General features: G+C 37.3%; 1 protein-coding gene across 4 annotated transcripts in view; it reads left to right on the top strand.

The window, feature by feature from the left end:
- The window catches only part of camta1a (calmodulin binding transcription activator 1a), a 357,406-nt gene that overhangs the window by 44,320 nt on the left and 296,991 nt on the right, over positions 1–16,095 (top strand). For all 4 annotated transcript variants that reach the window (XM_078950301.1, XM_023956772.2, XM_023956777.2 and 1 more), the window contains one exon: positions 12,235–12,338. Coding sequence is in view for 3 of the 4 variants with exons in the window: in XM_023956772.2 (XP_023812540.1) it covers positions 12,235–12,338 (104 nt within the window). In the remaining variant the exon portion in view is untranslated. The remainder of the gene's footprint in view (positions 1–12,234; positions 12,339–16,095) is intronic.

Genomic DNA, 16,095 nt, shown 5'->3' with positions numbered 1-16,095 from the left:
AAAATAAACCATTGTAAATTTGATCACAAAAGAAATAAATAAATCTGTTATTCTATTTTGGTACTTAAGGCTCTGAAGGTCAAGTAGCCACAGGTTGTTGTCACATGTTTACAATGGCTTTTAATGTAATTTAGCCAATTTTAACCAAGAAATCAGGCACAGTTCTTAGAAAGTGCAGAAGGTCACTTATTATTATTTTTAGGACAGGAGCCTGAGGGCTAGTAGAAATCTGGACATGGGCAGCTTTTGGTCCATGGACCGGACTTTGGACATGCCTGCATTATAATAGATAGTATTTCTTTAACTGAATTTGGCAGCTTATGTGATCATTCTCCCTTCTGTCTAAATATGGTTAAATGCTCAGGTTTCTGGAGTCATTTTGAAGTTTAGCACAGTCAAGAGGAATGTCAGATTGTTAATCCCAAATTCAAAATATTTTCAACACAGTGCTATGAAATTACACCCCCCCCCCCTTTTAAAATTGATTTAAAAAAAGCATAATTTGCATGTAACAATGCAACATACTTAGGACATGTTTAAAATAAATTAGTAAAATTGCAGTGATAAAAATGACTTAAAAGCCTGTGCTATAATTATGCAGCATTTCTTTCTCCTGTAGTTCAGACATCAGTTGTTTCTCTGATACAGTTTTCCTGTGGAAGGGTTTTCAACAAACAGAATGACAGCAGACTCAGGCCTAATTCAGTTTCACAGCAGTACTTACTTGACGTCGGAGCCAAAAGCTTATCCACACAACTGTTTGTTCTAAAGTGATTCACCTCCAGTGCGGTTAGGGTTGCCACAGTTACACTGCTCCTCACATCCATGAGCCTTATTAGCCACTGGGCCGATGTTGAAAGTGTTTGGATTCAAACAGTTACTTTAGATATTCACCGCCAGCAGCGATTTGTTGAATGATCTATAGCCAAAACATTAGCTTGCAATTTCTCCACAATGTGGGCACAGATTAAAAAGAAAAACTGTCACTCCCAGAGCGCTCGGAGACAGAGACGGAAGAGAGAGGGTTTTGCGTTCAGGGCTCAGATATTGATTAAAGATTTGTTTTTGTCAGCCTTTCCAGTCTCATGACCCTGGCTCTCATCTCTAGGGTGGGGCTGGAGCAAGCTAGCATGACGGATACCCTTAAATTCAGCCCAAGTGTTTTGCTTAGCAGCCAGGATCAGTGATGATCCAAACATTAGCGCAGAGAAATTTATATCTCTATAACCATTTAAACGATGGCACCCACAGTTTCTTCTGTGATTGGAACATACGCCTGCAAGCCTTTTGTATTGAAAAGTGTTTCTCTGCCTGTTTTAGCTGCTTGTGTGTGAGCTTTCTCATCAAGAGCTGGAAAGTAATTGGCTGCCATGTGCCAGCTCAGCTCAGCACATCTTCTCAGGAAACAAGCTCTTCTGTCAACCCCTCTTGCTTTTTAGTATTTTACAACCCAATAGTTGTTTTTTTGTGTATGTCTCTCGTGGTTATCAGCAGTCATCGGGATCGCTATTTAAACTCTACACTTACATAAACGTCATGAGTTTACAGCAAATGTAAAATACGTTTTTTTAAGTTATTCCATAAATTCACATGAAAGATATGTGTATTTCTAGTTCATTTTTAGCTGGTTATATAACTGTACAGGTGGATTTCTGAGTCTTTGTGGGCAGATCTTTATTTAGGCAGGATCTTCATATGCATGGAAATACCCCATGGAGGGAATCCAAAAGAAAAAAAAAAGTGCACCGTCTCAGTTACTGTTCGCATTTCTAAAAACAACCTGAAAGAATGAACCTATTCGGAGGGTGCAAAAGCTGTTAAAAGAAGGAGAGCTCAGTTTTGATGAGTTCACTTATGTGTGCATGGAGAGCTTCCTCAGAACTGCTTTGGTGTAAAAACAAGGCCTCTTTCAAGTTAGACAAGTACTCCCAGATTAGAGAAGGCCAACTCTGAACATCTGAAGTGCCACATCTAAAACACATGGTTTATTTAACAGAGAAGAAAGAAAGAAAAAAACAGACGGGGGCTGTTCTAGACCTACCAGCCAAAAAAAGGCAATCATCCACATCTGATTCTGGAAAAACCTACAAAAAGGCATTTTTCTTTACTCTATACATTGATTATCTCTGTAACATTCTAATTTAGACACCAATATGCATTGCACATATTCTATTAAATCGGAAAAATATTAACTTTATATACTTGGGTACTTCAGCAATGAGTATTTTCTTGCAAACTCTTTGCTTTCATGCCTGTTTTTGTTTTGTCTGCTCTATGAACATTAGCAGATAGTTGGCATTCTCTGTGGCGACGCTCTGCCAGGCCTGTACAGCAGACAGCAGCCACTCGGTTCTCGCTTGTTTTGGAGGCTCTTTGCCCTCAATCTTTCCACAGCAAGTGAAACACATGCTCAGTTGGTTTGAGGTCAGCTGACAGATTCGCCCATTCAGAATCACTGCACAGATACTCACTCAATGCTGAAAGTCATTTCAACCAACAGATTTGGTTTCATTCTAAATACATTGTCCCGTCTGCACTGCATGTCCAATTCACATCAGCAAAAATATTTAATCTAATCAAATACATCAATATCAGAAATTATTTTTATGGTCATGTACTGCAAAAAGATTTAGCTTAACTTGTGATATATGAAACAGTTATTTTATTTAAAAGTCGTAGTGTTCATACTGAACTGCAAAAGAGCTTTATTTTGAACCTTGACGTGTAGATTTATTTTTCTGTCCACAAACACAAGTCGCAACCTCAGACATTAAAATTTCATCTGAACTGATCAACCAATCAGCAACTTCATCTTGACAGTTGACAGTCAGAGCACAGTTGTCTAATTTGACCTGCAAAACATTACATTTTTTTTTCAAATTTATTTTTTGTTGTTATTTTTGCAGATCATTTATGGATACATTTATTTCCAAAATCAGCTGCTCTGTACTTTTTACCACTCAAGCAAACGTACCATATTTTCATAAACAGTTATGAGTCTATCTCTTCCAGCATTTTTTAAATGTCATTGTTTTTTTGTTTGGCATTAAATCATAACCACTCAATCGGCATGTGTTTAAATGAACAATTTTAAACTGGGTGTTTTCTTCTGCCCTATTGTTAAAAGCATGGCTCAGTAAGATCTGCTATAGGTGTGACAGAGGTGGGACTACACCAAGGATCAGCTCTGAGCTCCTTCATGTTTGTGCGGTGATGGACAAACGAACAGATGAGGTTAGACAGGAATCTCTCTGGATGATAATGTTTGCAGATGACATTGTGATCTGTACTGAAAGCGGATAGCAGGTGGAGTAAAATCTAGCAAGGTGGAGGTTTGCTGCACAAAGGAGAGGTATGAAGGTCAGCTGCAGCATGGCAGAGTATTTGTTTGTAAATGAGAGGGAAAGAAGTGGAACAGTCAGGTTACTGGGAGAAGAGGTGAAGAAGGTGGAGGACTTCATAGGGTCAACAGAGGAACAGAGGATGTGGGGAAGAGGTGAAGAGACGTGTGCAAAGAGGTTGAAGCAGGTGGAAGAAGGTTTTAGGTGTGACGTGTGACAAAAGAGTGTCAGCAAGAATTAAAGGAAGGGTGTAGAAGACCATGGTGAGAGCAGCCATGATGTTGGTGACTCTGAGAAAGAGGCAGGAGGCAGAGCTTGAGGTAGCAGAGAAGAAGACATTGAGTTTATTTTTGGGATGGACGAAGATGGATAAAATCCGGAATAAATCCATCAGAGGGACAGATCATGGTAGATGATTTAGAGATGAATCAGGGATACAGATTCAGATGGTTTGGACACATTCTGAGGAGGGAAAATGATTATGTTGGTAAAATGGTGTTAAAATTGGAGCTACCAGGATGGAGATCTAGAGGAAGACCAAAGAGGAGGTTCACGAATGTAGGAAGACACGAGGGTGTTTGGTGTGAGCGAGGAGATAGCAGAGAAGAGGGTTAGATAAAGGCGGAGGAATTGCTGTGCCAACCCTTAAAGGGGGCAGGCGAAAGACAAAGCAGAAGAGATGATACAGGGAGATGAAGGAGATTCTGTAATAAAATAACATGGACACACTTTGGGAAGATCTGGCGGCCATTTCTGACATCGCTAGAAAAGCTGTGAGAAATCTAAGATCCAAGGGTTTTTGTTTTTATCCTACACTGGTGTACAGTTGATTAGATATGTCAGATTGTGTATGGATCTAAACTTGCCTCTTTTTTTAAAAAAGGAAATGAAACAGATTTTGAGACAGAAAATGCAATCTTGCAACAATGAAGAAAAAAAAACTTTTTTTTTAAACAGAAACTATCTCTAATTCTGCACAGTAAACACTTCTTCCCTTACTGTAAACTAAAGATTAGATTCAATTTTATCTTTGTTGGCGCAGTAAGTATGATTGTGAATGGCCAAAACGTTTTAAATCAACTCAAATTTTATTTAGAATAAGTCAGAATCAAATGTGGATGCTTAATCATTTTGCAAACATGAATGATTTCATAAAAAATATAATATACAAATAAATATCAATATCATAAATCTTGTTTTCCATAGCAAATCATGTACAGTGAAAAATATTGGACATGTTAAATGGACCCTTTTTTATTGTCCAGTTCATGTTAGTTAGGTTTTGCATTGTAAATGAATAGAATCGCAATACAAATGTTCTCGCGAAAATGAGAAACAAGGAACATAGGAATGATCTGTTTTATTTAATCTCGGTAACATTTTGCATTCTCAATGGTTATTGAAATGCTGCACTCTGATTGGCTGCTGAAAGAGGGGCAGTTGCTGATTGGTTAATCAGTTCAGATGGACCATTTATGTCAAAAGTTTGAGGTTGTAACTTGATGTTGTGTCACAAATTATCACTTGTGCTTGTGGATGTGCTGTCATGAGTTTTTCAGTGTGAAGCGTCAGTCTTACTGTTTTCTAACTAAAAAAGCAAAATGCTTTTAGTAAAAAAGCAAAAAGCAAAATGCTTTTTTACATAAAGTCAATCTCCTTTAGTTAACTGTACAGTTGGTTCAGATCAGTGCTCCTTTGCCACCTCCATTCACAGTTGCTCAGGAGAGTTGTTTGATTTAGGTAAATAGTTTGCAAAAACTGAAACAATATTTATTTATTGACAACCCAAATATTAATAACTCTATAACTTTTGATTTAATTAAAGAAAACATTCTATACAAATTATATGATGAATTAGTTAATCAAATCATGTCATGATTGATTCGTGTTTCTGATTAAATATGTGCACATCTTTGAAAAGCTTTAGCTTTTGCTTTAACAAGCCAAGATCTTCTGCTTTTCACAACTAATCAAAGAAATGTAATTAATTTTGTAAATGCAAATACCTTGGGATCCTACTTAATTATTATTTTCTTCATATGTCACTGTTAAAAAAACTAAAATGAAAGCAAAAAAAAAAGTTTATTCTTTTATTTAGAATCAAAACTGAAGGTCACCCACACACAGAGAAGCTTTATTTCAGAACTGTCAGATCTCATATGAATTATTGTGGTTTTGTATGTATGCATCAATACGGCACTTACAAGGCACTTACATTGGATAGTCTGGCACTAACCAGTGAGGTTCATTGCTAACCTTAAAGACACATACTGTAAGTGTGCATTGCTTGCTCAAACTGTGTTGTTTTATGTCATTTTTAAAGAGTCAAGCATTTAATCACATGTCAGAAAAAGTTCCTAAATGTTTTTAGCTACAAATATCTTTCCTGAAAACAAAGTTTAAATGAATCTTTAAATCTTATCTAAAAAGTCTAAAAATGAAACACACCGGTTTTCAATCAATGATGATTATTCAATAGTCAAGATTCTGGATTCAGTCAGCAAATTCTTCTGTTCTTCTGTCTCCTGTTTCTGAATCTGTTTGCCTGCCCCGACTCTCGCCTAGATCCTGACTAGCCCTGTTACTCCTCTTACGCTCTCATGCCTCTTATTGACTCCTGCCTGCCTGACCCTGATTTAGCTTTGTGGACTTTTAGCTGAGCTAATAAACCTGCTGCACTTGGATCCAGCTGTCTGCCTCTTCTTGTGTCAGTTCTAGTCAAGACTGACCACCACATTGTGCCACATGTCAGATTTTGTAGTTTATATAAAAATATGCAGAAAATAAAAAAAACATGATCATATTTTGCCCTAAAATTTCACCCTTTTTGGTTATTTTTATGACATTTATGTGTACTTTATTTCAAGTTTAAAGTTTTGAGAGATTTTAGCTAAATTGATTTGGTCAAGGTAGACAATTTTTATAAAATCAATAATTTTGTAATGATAAAATTGTCATATTAAGTTAAATAATTTTAAATTATGATGAAAATATAAAGGTAGAAAACTGTTGAAGAATTAATCACAATATCATTTTTGTTTTGACTGTAAACAATCAGAGAATATGTTTTTTTTGTTTTGTTGTAAGTTATTTTAAGTGTCTGTCTTTCAAAAATGCCAGTGTACATTTGTAAAGAAAGCGTTTTGCTTCTACTGCAGCTTTATATATTGTGTGTTTTTCTTTGGCGCCCCGGTTTAGTTGAAAGAGGACTAAAGAGAAGCATTAGGTCATTTTTCAGAGTGTAAAAATGAAAGACACATTCCATTTCTCCATTTAATATCAAAGACAGTTTGATAAAGTCTTCATGGGATGTAAGATGTAACTTCTTATGATAATGTTTTCTTAATGGTGTCACTGGGACAGAGCTCAGAGACCAACAATCTGAGCTCAGCTTTCTGATCTTTTATCAGTCTTATGAAATATGGAGCCCCTACACTGGCAGAATTCTAAACCACAATAAAAAGGCAGTAATCTCACAGTTGTGCTGCATGATATGACATATATTGATAGTTTTTAGTGAGACATCTGATAACTATTTAAAGAGGTTTGATGTTGAGACACGCCACTGACAATTACCCAGCTGCTCACTTAATTCGACTGTTTTTCCATTTATTGTTAAATTTAAACGTAAAAAGTTCTATCCTGTTTATACCGGCACAGACGTAATGAATTCAACTGTCATTTTTCAGCACTGGGAGAACATCAAAAAATTTTGTTAATTGGGTTAAACAAGCAAAGGGTGCTTTGAAAATTAAAACCTGTACAATTGTTTTGATTGAATTTCAACTTTATTCAGTTTTTCTGATTTTTTTTGTTTTTCTTTCAATTTACAATTTTGTGTTTGCTTATTTTTTTGTGTTTGACTTATTACATTCAGTTTACTTATCTTAATCTTTCTTCTAAATCACTTCATTAATAATATTTACATCATTTAAGTCACTTGGAATTGGACATTAAATCATTGAATCCGCTGTTTCCAGGGAGATTCCTGGAAACAGATTCCATCAGTCTGTACAGCACCATGATCTTGTGTTGGTCTGTCACCTCTGTTCTGCACAGTCATATTTAAATGTTTGTCATAAGTAACCTTGTACTTCTCTTTTTAAACTTTTTTTTTCCATTTTATTCAGCGTGATCGTAGTCACTAAAATATTTCCAAATCCATTATTCAGAACACGTTATGATTATATCTGCAAATGCATCATATAAACTTATAGGAAAATGCATTTTTCACCACCTTAAAAATCGCATATTTCATGCAACAGTGCACATTGCATGAGTAACTTAAGTTGTTAAAGTTAAAAGCACCCCTAAAGCTTGTAACTGGGCATGCATTGCCGTTCAGGCGTTCTCTTTTTTCTTATTTTAAGGGAAAGTCCTGCTGAAATTAAAAAGATTTCACAACACTAAAACAATAAAAGAAAACTGAAATTCTGGTGTCACCTAATCCTTTACACAAAGTATACCACGACTGGTGTAATTTTAGGGTTATTAAATTGTTGCAGCCTAGTGAGAGATTTTTGCCACACGGGTGGCTCGTTTCCTACTCCAAATATTTAAGTTTGTTGGAAGACTGAATAGACATGTCGTACAGATTTCTGACTATACTCACTGAGCGAGAAAATCCTCAGCATACTTGAGTCTTGTGTCAATTGTGTCAGAAGTGTGTGCGCCAGAGGGAAGCACTGAATCCTCAATAATCTGTGCAGAGACAGGCTTGCCTGCTGCTGCTGCTGCCTTCTGTCAGTTGGAAATCTTCAGAGCACACATTGGAAGGAGATGGCCAGGAACTTACCCACAGGCAGAAACCGGGGGTGGAGAAGGGGGTGAGGGGAGGTGATAGGGCCTAACCCTTCCGCAACCCTCAGTTCCCATTGGGAGACAACCAGAGAAATGGAGGTCTGCTAATTGAGTTTTAAAAAGTCCCAATACGTTTTGTCTTTATTTATGCCAACAGAGCTAAACTTAAGATATTATTTCAATCCAGTGTCATGTGATATGGTCTGTTTATAATTTTAGTCAATGCCTGATCATTTCAGACTTAAGTTTTGAGAACAACTAAAGATAAATACGTATTATCGTATTTCCTAGACTATAGGGTGCACAGATAAGGCACAACTTTATTGACTTATCTATTTTCAAACTTAAGTCATCCATATACCATACATTTGGTGCACCGAACTATAAGGCGCATTAAGCGAGACAAAATAGTCATAGACAAGTCTATCCATCAGTCAGACTTTATTAACTAAGGTTACAATTACTCTAGAACGGGGGTGCTCACACTTTTTTGGCGTGTGAGCTACTTTTGAATCGACAATGTTTTAAAGATCTACCTATAAAATATGTATGTATGTATATATATATATATATATATATATACAGACATATACAAAACTACACAGTGAGATTACACAAAGATACTTTAGTATTAACAGATGAGGCCTTTTAGTACAAAGACAGAAAGCAGCAACCATCGTATGTCATGCTCTGCTGTATACCGAGCAATGGGGGAGCATCATGGCATTTCAAAGGCGCTGCTGGCTCCTTATGAAGCGCGTGCCACAGAAATGAAACGCTTCCTCAATGAGCTCGTATTTATCGGGCGAGAACTGCAGAGCTGATAGCAGCAAGAGACACGTGGTGCGGCTTTAATAAACACTCCGGTTGTCCGAAGTGGTCTTCTGCCAGGGACTCGATGTGCCGTGGGACAAAAAGCGACTTTCTGATGACAGAGTTTGCGCTCAGTGAATTTAAACACGCGTCTGCAGTGACGTATTAGAAGATGTCCGATTGGCCATTCTGCATGTCAATCAAGTCCCGTACTTCTCGGTGAGGGTTTTGATTGGCTGGTGGATTTTTAAAAAGTACTTTTTTTTAAAAAATCTTTTCTGGCCCGTGATCTACCCTCTTGTCCTTGAAGATCGACCGGTCGATCGCGATCGACGTAATGAGCACCCCTGCTCTAGAACTTATTTGTTACACGCTACAGGTTAGCCATGTTGGCGTATTAACAACACTTAACATTCCAACCTTGTTTGCAACATGTTAAAACAGATCGATACCGCTAAAACGAATGTTACCATGATTACAATGACTAACCTTGTTTGCAACACGTAAAAAAACATAGTCTAATATTGCTACAGGTTAGCCAAGTTTGCGTCTTTACAATAACACGCAACCTTGTTTAAAACTCGTAAAAAACGAACAAACTGACATTTGGGCAGAGACGCGTACCTCTCAAAATCTCTTCAACATCAGTACACACAACTGTACTCGTTTTTTGAAAAACAAATGAAGCCTTTAAGGTGCGTCTTTTAAGTGCGGAAAATGCTGAGCCAATTTGTTTTAGGCCTTTACAGGGGAAATTGCACGTCCATACGTCCATGTTTTATGTTCATTGCTGCAAACTTTATCTGTCTATCTGTCCTCACTTTTAACCTCCAGTAGAGCGTGGTGATATGTATCAAAGGCACACTGTAGATCAGACAGTGATGGATGATATCGCTGCGTTCAAAACATATCATGTGTATGAAAGTTATAATGGTGATATACAGCAGGAAAAAAACAAGAATATTAATCATTATCTCCTTGGTGTTTGCCAGAATCATAACTTCACATCTGTTTAATTCCCCTCCTACATGCTTTGCTCACATATACTGTATAATAATACAGCAGAATTCCCAAGAAAGCTGTTCTCATTTATGTGTTATTCCATTTTTCGCATAAAAAACCTTGAACTGAGAGTGAAATATTATAGGAAATGCTGCTCATTAAGACGACAGCCTGAAGTCTTTCTCTATTTTTTTTAACACCACATCATCTGACAAATGTCCCCATGCAAGTTGAAGACAAGGGTTTTATGCAGAAAATGAATTGATAAATAGAAATTAGTTTCCAAGCGTAGCTAACTGCTCTGACTTTGAATGTGCCGCTGCCACTCACTGAGCAGACACTGAGGTGGCTGCAGCCGAAATGAAAGAGCCTGAAATTCACAGGGCATGACTGGCAGCTCTTTTATCCTAAAAGAAGCAAGTCTTTGTCCAAGACGTCACTGGATTTAATGCCGGGTGCTGTATCTTGTTTTAAAAAAATAAACACACACATATATAAATCAATAGTACTTTCAAAAAGTAAATTCATTTTTACAGCCCTGATTGGACTGTGAGTCCACTTCATTTTATTTCTTGCTAATTCCTGTTTTTCAGGTGATGCTGTGTAATGAATAGTTCCCTGAATGAAAGCGGCTTCTGCTTTTTTCCTTTTGTTCCTCTCTGATCATTCAGCTGCAGCGTGTTCCTCAGTTTAGACAATAAAACTGCTCTGTAGTACCTCAGAACAGATGCTGTCTGTGATTCTTAATTGGGCAAAGCGAATGATAACGTGCGCGGCTCATATAAAACACCGAATACACGTGGAATTACAGGGACAGACGGATATAGCAGATCCTGTGGATCCACTCTTGCGTTCCTTTGGGGGCGATGACGTCCCATCTTATCGCACTCAGAGGCTTGACGCCAGCTCTGTCTCTGTGGATCAGCTGTGTTGAATTTTCCATATGGATGTTCCTGGGCAGTCAATGCACACTTTGTATTATAGAGAGGAAGGTAGCTGCATACATCTGGATATCCTGTGAGGCAGAGCACTCTGGTGTTATTTGTTGAGTTTATGGAGATGATTTGTTTTATTAAACCTTTATTAATCTTTTGAAACAACCTTTTAGGGGATTTTAAAGTCAGGAATTTTCTGTTTTGCCTTTCACTTGCTCATTTTTTCCTAACCTAAGGTTGTGTCGACACAGAAGACTGCAGCTCCAGTCTCTGCTTTTTGTTTCCCTAGAAATTAGATTTTTAGCTTTTTTGGATGACTGATAAATTAAGTATTTTGGATCACCTGCAGTGAATTTATTTACATTCAATTTGCACTCATTAAAGCATAATAATAGATTAATTTTCACACATTGGAACATTCCCTAGATTAACCAACTCCTCGCTTTAGATTTGGACAGAAAAAATGGTTAAAAAAAAGGCTCACTTTCTGAGAATAAAGGCTTTTTTGAGGCTTAGAAATATGTTTTTTGTTTCTCCTTTCTCCTTTGTTCAGTCATGGCTGCATCCTCCACCTTCATCACCTCTCCATGACTGACATCCCTACTTCTGAATCCAAAGTCACGTCTTCTGTAGAACTTTCTTTATTTCAGAGCATGTGTTGCTTTAATTTCTGCCTTTGTTGTACTGTTTCTCATATTGATCAGTAAAAGCCCTCAAAAGCAAGAAGCAGGGTTCAACATGTTTGCAAATCATTCTTTCTTCCTAAAACAAATATGTGTTCATTCTCCAACCATCTGCATATTTGAGCCCGAAGACAGCAAAGTTATTAAATAAATACTTGAATGCATCACCGCGAGGGGTTTCTATAAACATTGCTGTTCTCTAATTCTTGTGAGCTGATTAAGAAACACAAATTGCAGATTGAAATGCATACATTATGATGTAAGTACTGGGCCTGCTAATTGCAATTATTTCCCTGAATAATGTGCCACATTCTTTTGTGGAGCACACAGATTTCTGTACTAAAGCTCCATACACCATAAAAATCACTCAAGTGTGTTGATTGTGTATAAATAATGAATAGACACAGGCCTTCTAAGTTGATAGTTAAACATTTCTGCTAAAATGCCCTGATGGATTGCATTTTACCGTAAAACAATTGATCCCACCACAAAATAAAATGTATGCAATTTTCTATTTTTGAATTCATATCCATATTGGATGGTTATTTTACAGTCAGCATTTGGCTAGAGAGACTTATAGACTGATAAAGAGGCAGATGAGTAAGTCAATACCATATGAAGCCCTGCTTAATATTCTTATTTGTCTTGCTCTTGTTGCAGATGAACATGGACATTTGAAAATATACCTGCCCAAGAAGCTGCTTGAATGTCTACCAAAATGCACGTCGCTGCCAAAGGAGAGACACCGGTGGAACACTAATGAGGTAAGGAATCTGCTGCTCATCATTCCTCTTTCCACTAAATCTGTCTCTTTACAGCGCTATCAGTCCGGCAGATGAGCTGTTCACGCAGGCCCTTTTCAGATAGATTTGTAAGTCGTGTGAACTCTCTCCTGATCAGCCTGTCTGTGAGGCTCCTCAAAGAGGAGGAAAAAAACCTTTCTGCCTGCTGCCATCACCTAAATGTGTAAATATGTCATGTGTTTGAATATATTATAGGCTCAAACAGGGGATCCCTCCTCAGATTACAGGTATCGCAAATGTTGTAATCCGTCTCCAGACACTTGAATTACATATACTGCACTACATCACACACACGCGTATGTAAATATTATTTCTATATGTGTTTGAGTCTAGTGCATCTTCACTAACTTTTCAAAATTAATGCAATGCTTTTGCTATAATATTCTGCATTTAAGCGATTGTTACACTTTGACCAAGGTTTTCTATTTTCTTTAATTTCTAATATTTAGCTTTATTGCAAAATCGTTCAGTAGATAATTATTCGCCCTCCTTTCTCTGCATCAATAGTTTTACCTGGAATTGTGATATGGTAAATTTAGGCGTGGAATGTATTGAAAAAATACAATAAAAATGGACTGGATATTTACAGTTTTTATCTGGTTTGGAATGCACTGTCTGCGAGGTCATTTTATAAATCCGTTTATGCTTAAAGGTTTAAACTCAAGATATTTAGAGTACGGTAAATCTTTTTTATACTTTGCATTATTATGCTGAAAAAAATCTGTTTAATCAGTCGAAAAAAACAGTCTATTTAAAAGAAACGTCATCAAGTCTTAGTCTGTGTCTTTAAGATACGATTACGCATAGTTTTTTATGTCGTTTTTTATAAATGCAAATGAATAAAAAAGCATAATGGATGATATTTTAAAATACAACAGAGAATACCTGAATATTACAAAAAGGATCAATAAATGTGCAAGCAATCTTCATGATTGATTAGTTACAGAGTCTTTAATTTGTTTTAAAGCCCAGCAGAAACAACACGCAACTTTTAAAGACGTCATTCTCCATGTAATTTGTAACTTGCCTGGCTTTGCCTGCTCCAAAACTCATTTGTCACCATACTTTCTCAGGGGAAAGGTGGATGAATTTATTGCTTTCAATTCTTCTATTGATAGATTAAAAGGGCTGCTTCATCTTCTCGAAGAAAAAAGTGGTGGTAATTAGACCTAAATACACTCCGTGACAAATCTTAAAGCCAATATGCAAAAATCAACCACCCGTGCTTTGGGATTAACAAATTGTGACCAAATAAATATAGTCATCTGCAGCGATGAAAGTTAATTGAGTGAAAAACAACCAGATGATAAGGCACCAGACAGGCTGGTTTTGAAGAATCAGGATATACAAAAAAGACAATCTGTCTGCGACAAAGAGGGAATTAATATTTTGCTAAGAATTTGTGCAGTTTGCATCATAAACTGAAAGAATAAACCTTATCTGGAGTGGAGAAAGACAAAGCGACAAGGTGATTGATACAGAAAGAAGTATGCTTATGTTTTCTGTGTTTCTCCATCCACTGTTGCTTTCCATCTGTCATGTCTTTGTTCACGCTAGCCCTGCCCTAGTTCTAAAAAAAAATGTAAAACGCTTGTGTGTTTCTAATTGGCTGTTGTTGTAACTTGTTTGCCTTGTTTGACCTGCATTGTGCTGCCAGCAGTCTGAATTAATTAACACGGCTTTGAAATTGATCTCAAAATGTAAGTCTAAGCATTTGCTGGCTAATGCTGTCGGCCACGGTTGTTAGCACGTCTCCCGGTTTAGTACGGGAAGAAATCATTTTTCTGGAAAAGACCACGTTGTGTTAGTCGGGTGCAGATTGTTGCGTGAATGTTTTGGCAGGCTGAAAGGGAACCGGGTGAAAATGAGCAGCGTAGATGCTCGCCCTGCCTGTACGGTCTGCATGCCAAAAGTGTTTGCCAGGGCTGAAGGGAGCAAGGCAACCTTTCCTAACATCAAGGACGTCTCTCTTTTTTTGTGTGCAGACCATGCAAATCGGAGTATTTGTGCCTCATTGGTGGCAGACAGGCAGGAGGGGAGGGATCACACAGGATCACGTCGGTGCAATTGTGTGACTCTTACTGAAAGTGACACCTCATCAATTCTGTGCATATTTCCGGCACAAGACTAGCATGCCTAATGCACTAATTTCCCTCCTTTACGTGTTTCAGGCATCCGAGTAGCCTGTTAGGTTCACTGGCGATGTTCATCTGAGAAATTATCATCTGATGTATTCCAAAATTTTCTCTTTTCCTCAGTCTTGTTTTTGTCTTTCGGCACTATATTTAGTCATCTGGTAGGGTTTTTATGAAGCATACCGCATGCAGTCTTTAGCAGATGCATTAGAAACCCAGAATTTGATCAACTGTGTTAAATATTCAGAGCTGTTATGATTTATCAATTAATCCATTGGGAGAAATTATGTGGGAGCTGCTCGATGATTGATGAATTATGTAAGCCGTTTTTCAAGTTAAAGTTCTTTTTAGATTTTTTTTTCCCCCTCAGTTAATCAGATTTATTTAGTTGTTAGAGGATTGACAAGCGGGCAACCTTGAGCCTTTTTTCATTAGCCAAACAAGTAATCAAGAAAGTTATTTTGGGGCTTATAGGACACTATTGATTTGGTTTGCTTTGTGCGGTAAAAAAAAAAGCATAAATATATTAAATTTGTGTGACCTGTACAGTTTAGATGTTTTAATAAAACGTCATTAACCTCTTCTGACAGGCTGTTATTAGCATGTTAAGAAGTAATGATGATAGACACTCCACGTTTTATAGCTTTGCAAGCTTTTTTTTAATGCTCCATATGTTATTAACATACATTTACACCTCCAGTCAATCCCCTATAAAGAATTCCTGACATGACTGAAAACCGATTTAAGGCTTCTAAATGAAAGAATATTCATAAAATATTGATTGGTCCTGTCTACTGCTGCCCTCTCTTTATAGCAGTAAGTTTGGTATAACTCCATTTTACTTTATTTTATTGGGGCTTGCTATTTTTAGAAGAAGAGAAGGGAGCTGCAAGAGTGTGGTGTTGCTGTTTAGGTGAAGTGAAGCTCATCCAGAGCTATTCATTTCTATCATTCTCATGACTCCCCAGTGAAGTCTGATGTTGCTCGGGAATACATTTGAAGCATTTACAGGAAAATTAGATAAACCAGTCGTATCGAAATTCAAGGGAGAGGATGGGAGCTAAGAAGGTTGAATGGTGCGCTTGCTGGTGAATTACAAGTAGCGTACAAGGTGGGAGGACTGTGGTATTAGCCTTTAAGTTATCAGCGGGCCATGCATTGACTGTATATGAGAGCAGGGCTGAGCGAGTTTGACGTTACCTAGGCCTGCACAATATACCGCAAATTTCTGGTCATCGCGACATCAAGCTGTGCAAAATGCATCCCGCAAAAGATGGCGAAAATCGCAATAAATGTTTACCTTAAATGTTTACCTTAAATGTGCTAAAACAAAGTCATGGCAGCTTGAAATATTGAACAAATGAAATAAATCTCTTTATGCATTTAACCAATCAGAAGGACCCGTTTACGTTGTTGATCAATCAGATGAGCCCTTTTATGTTTGATGTTTGCCTCCTACGTCGACAAGGGTCATTTGGAGTATTGTTTTTAAACTGTTGCTGTGAAATAGAAAGGATGTTTTTGGTTGTTTTGCTATTTGTTTATATACCGCAAATTATATCATTGTCGCAATATTAATCACC

This window comes from Oryzias latipes, chromosome 7 (assembly GCF_053564925.1).
Source record: "Oryzias latipes strain Hd-rR chromosome 7, Olatipes_Hd-rR_3.1".
Lineage (NCBI taxonomy): Eukaryota > Metazoa > Chordata > Actinopteri > Beloniformes > Adrianichthyidae > Oryzias > Oryzias latipes.
This window is presented reverse-complemented; position numbering and strand designations above follow the sequence as displayed.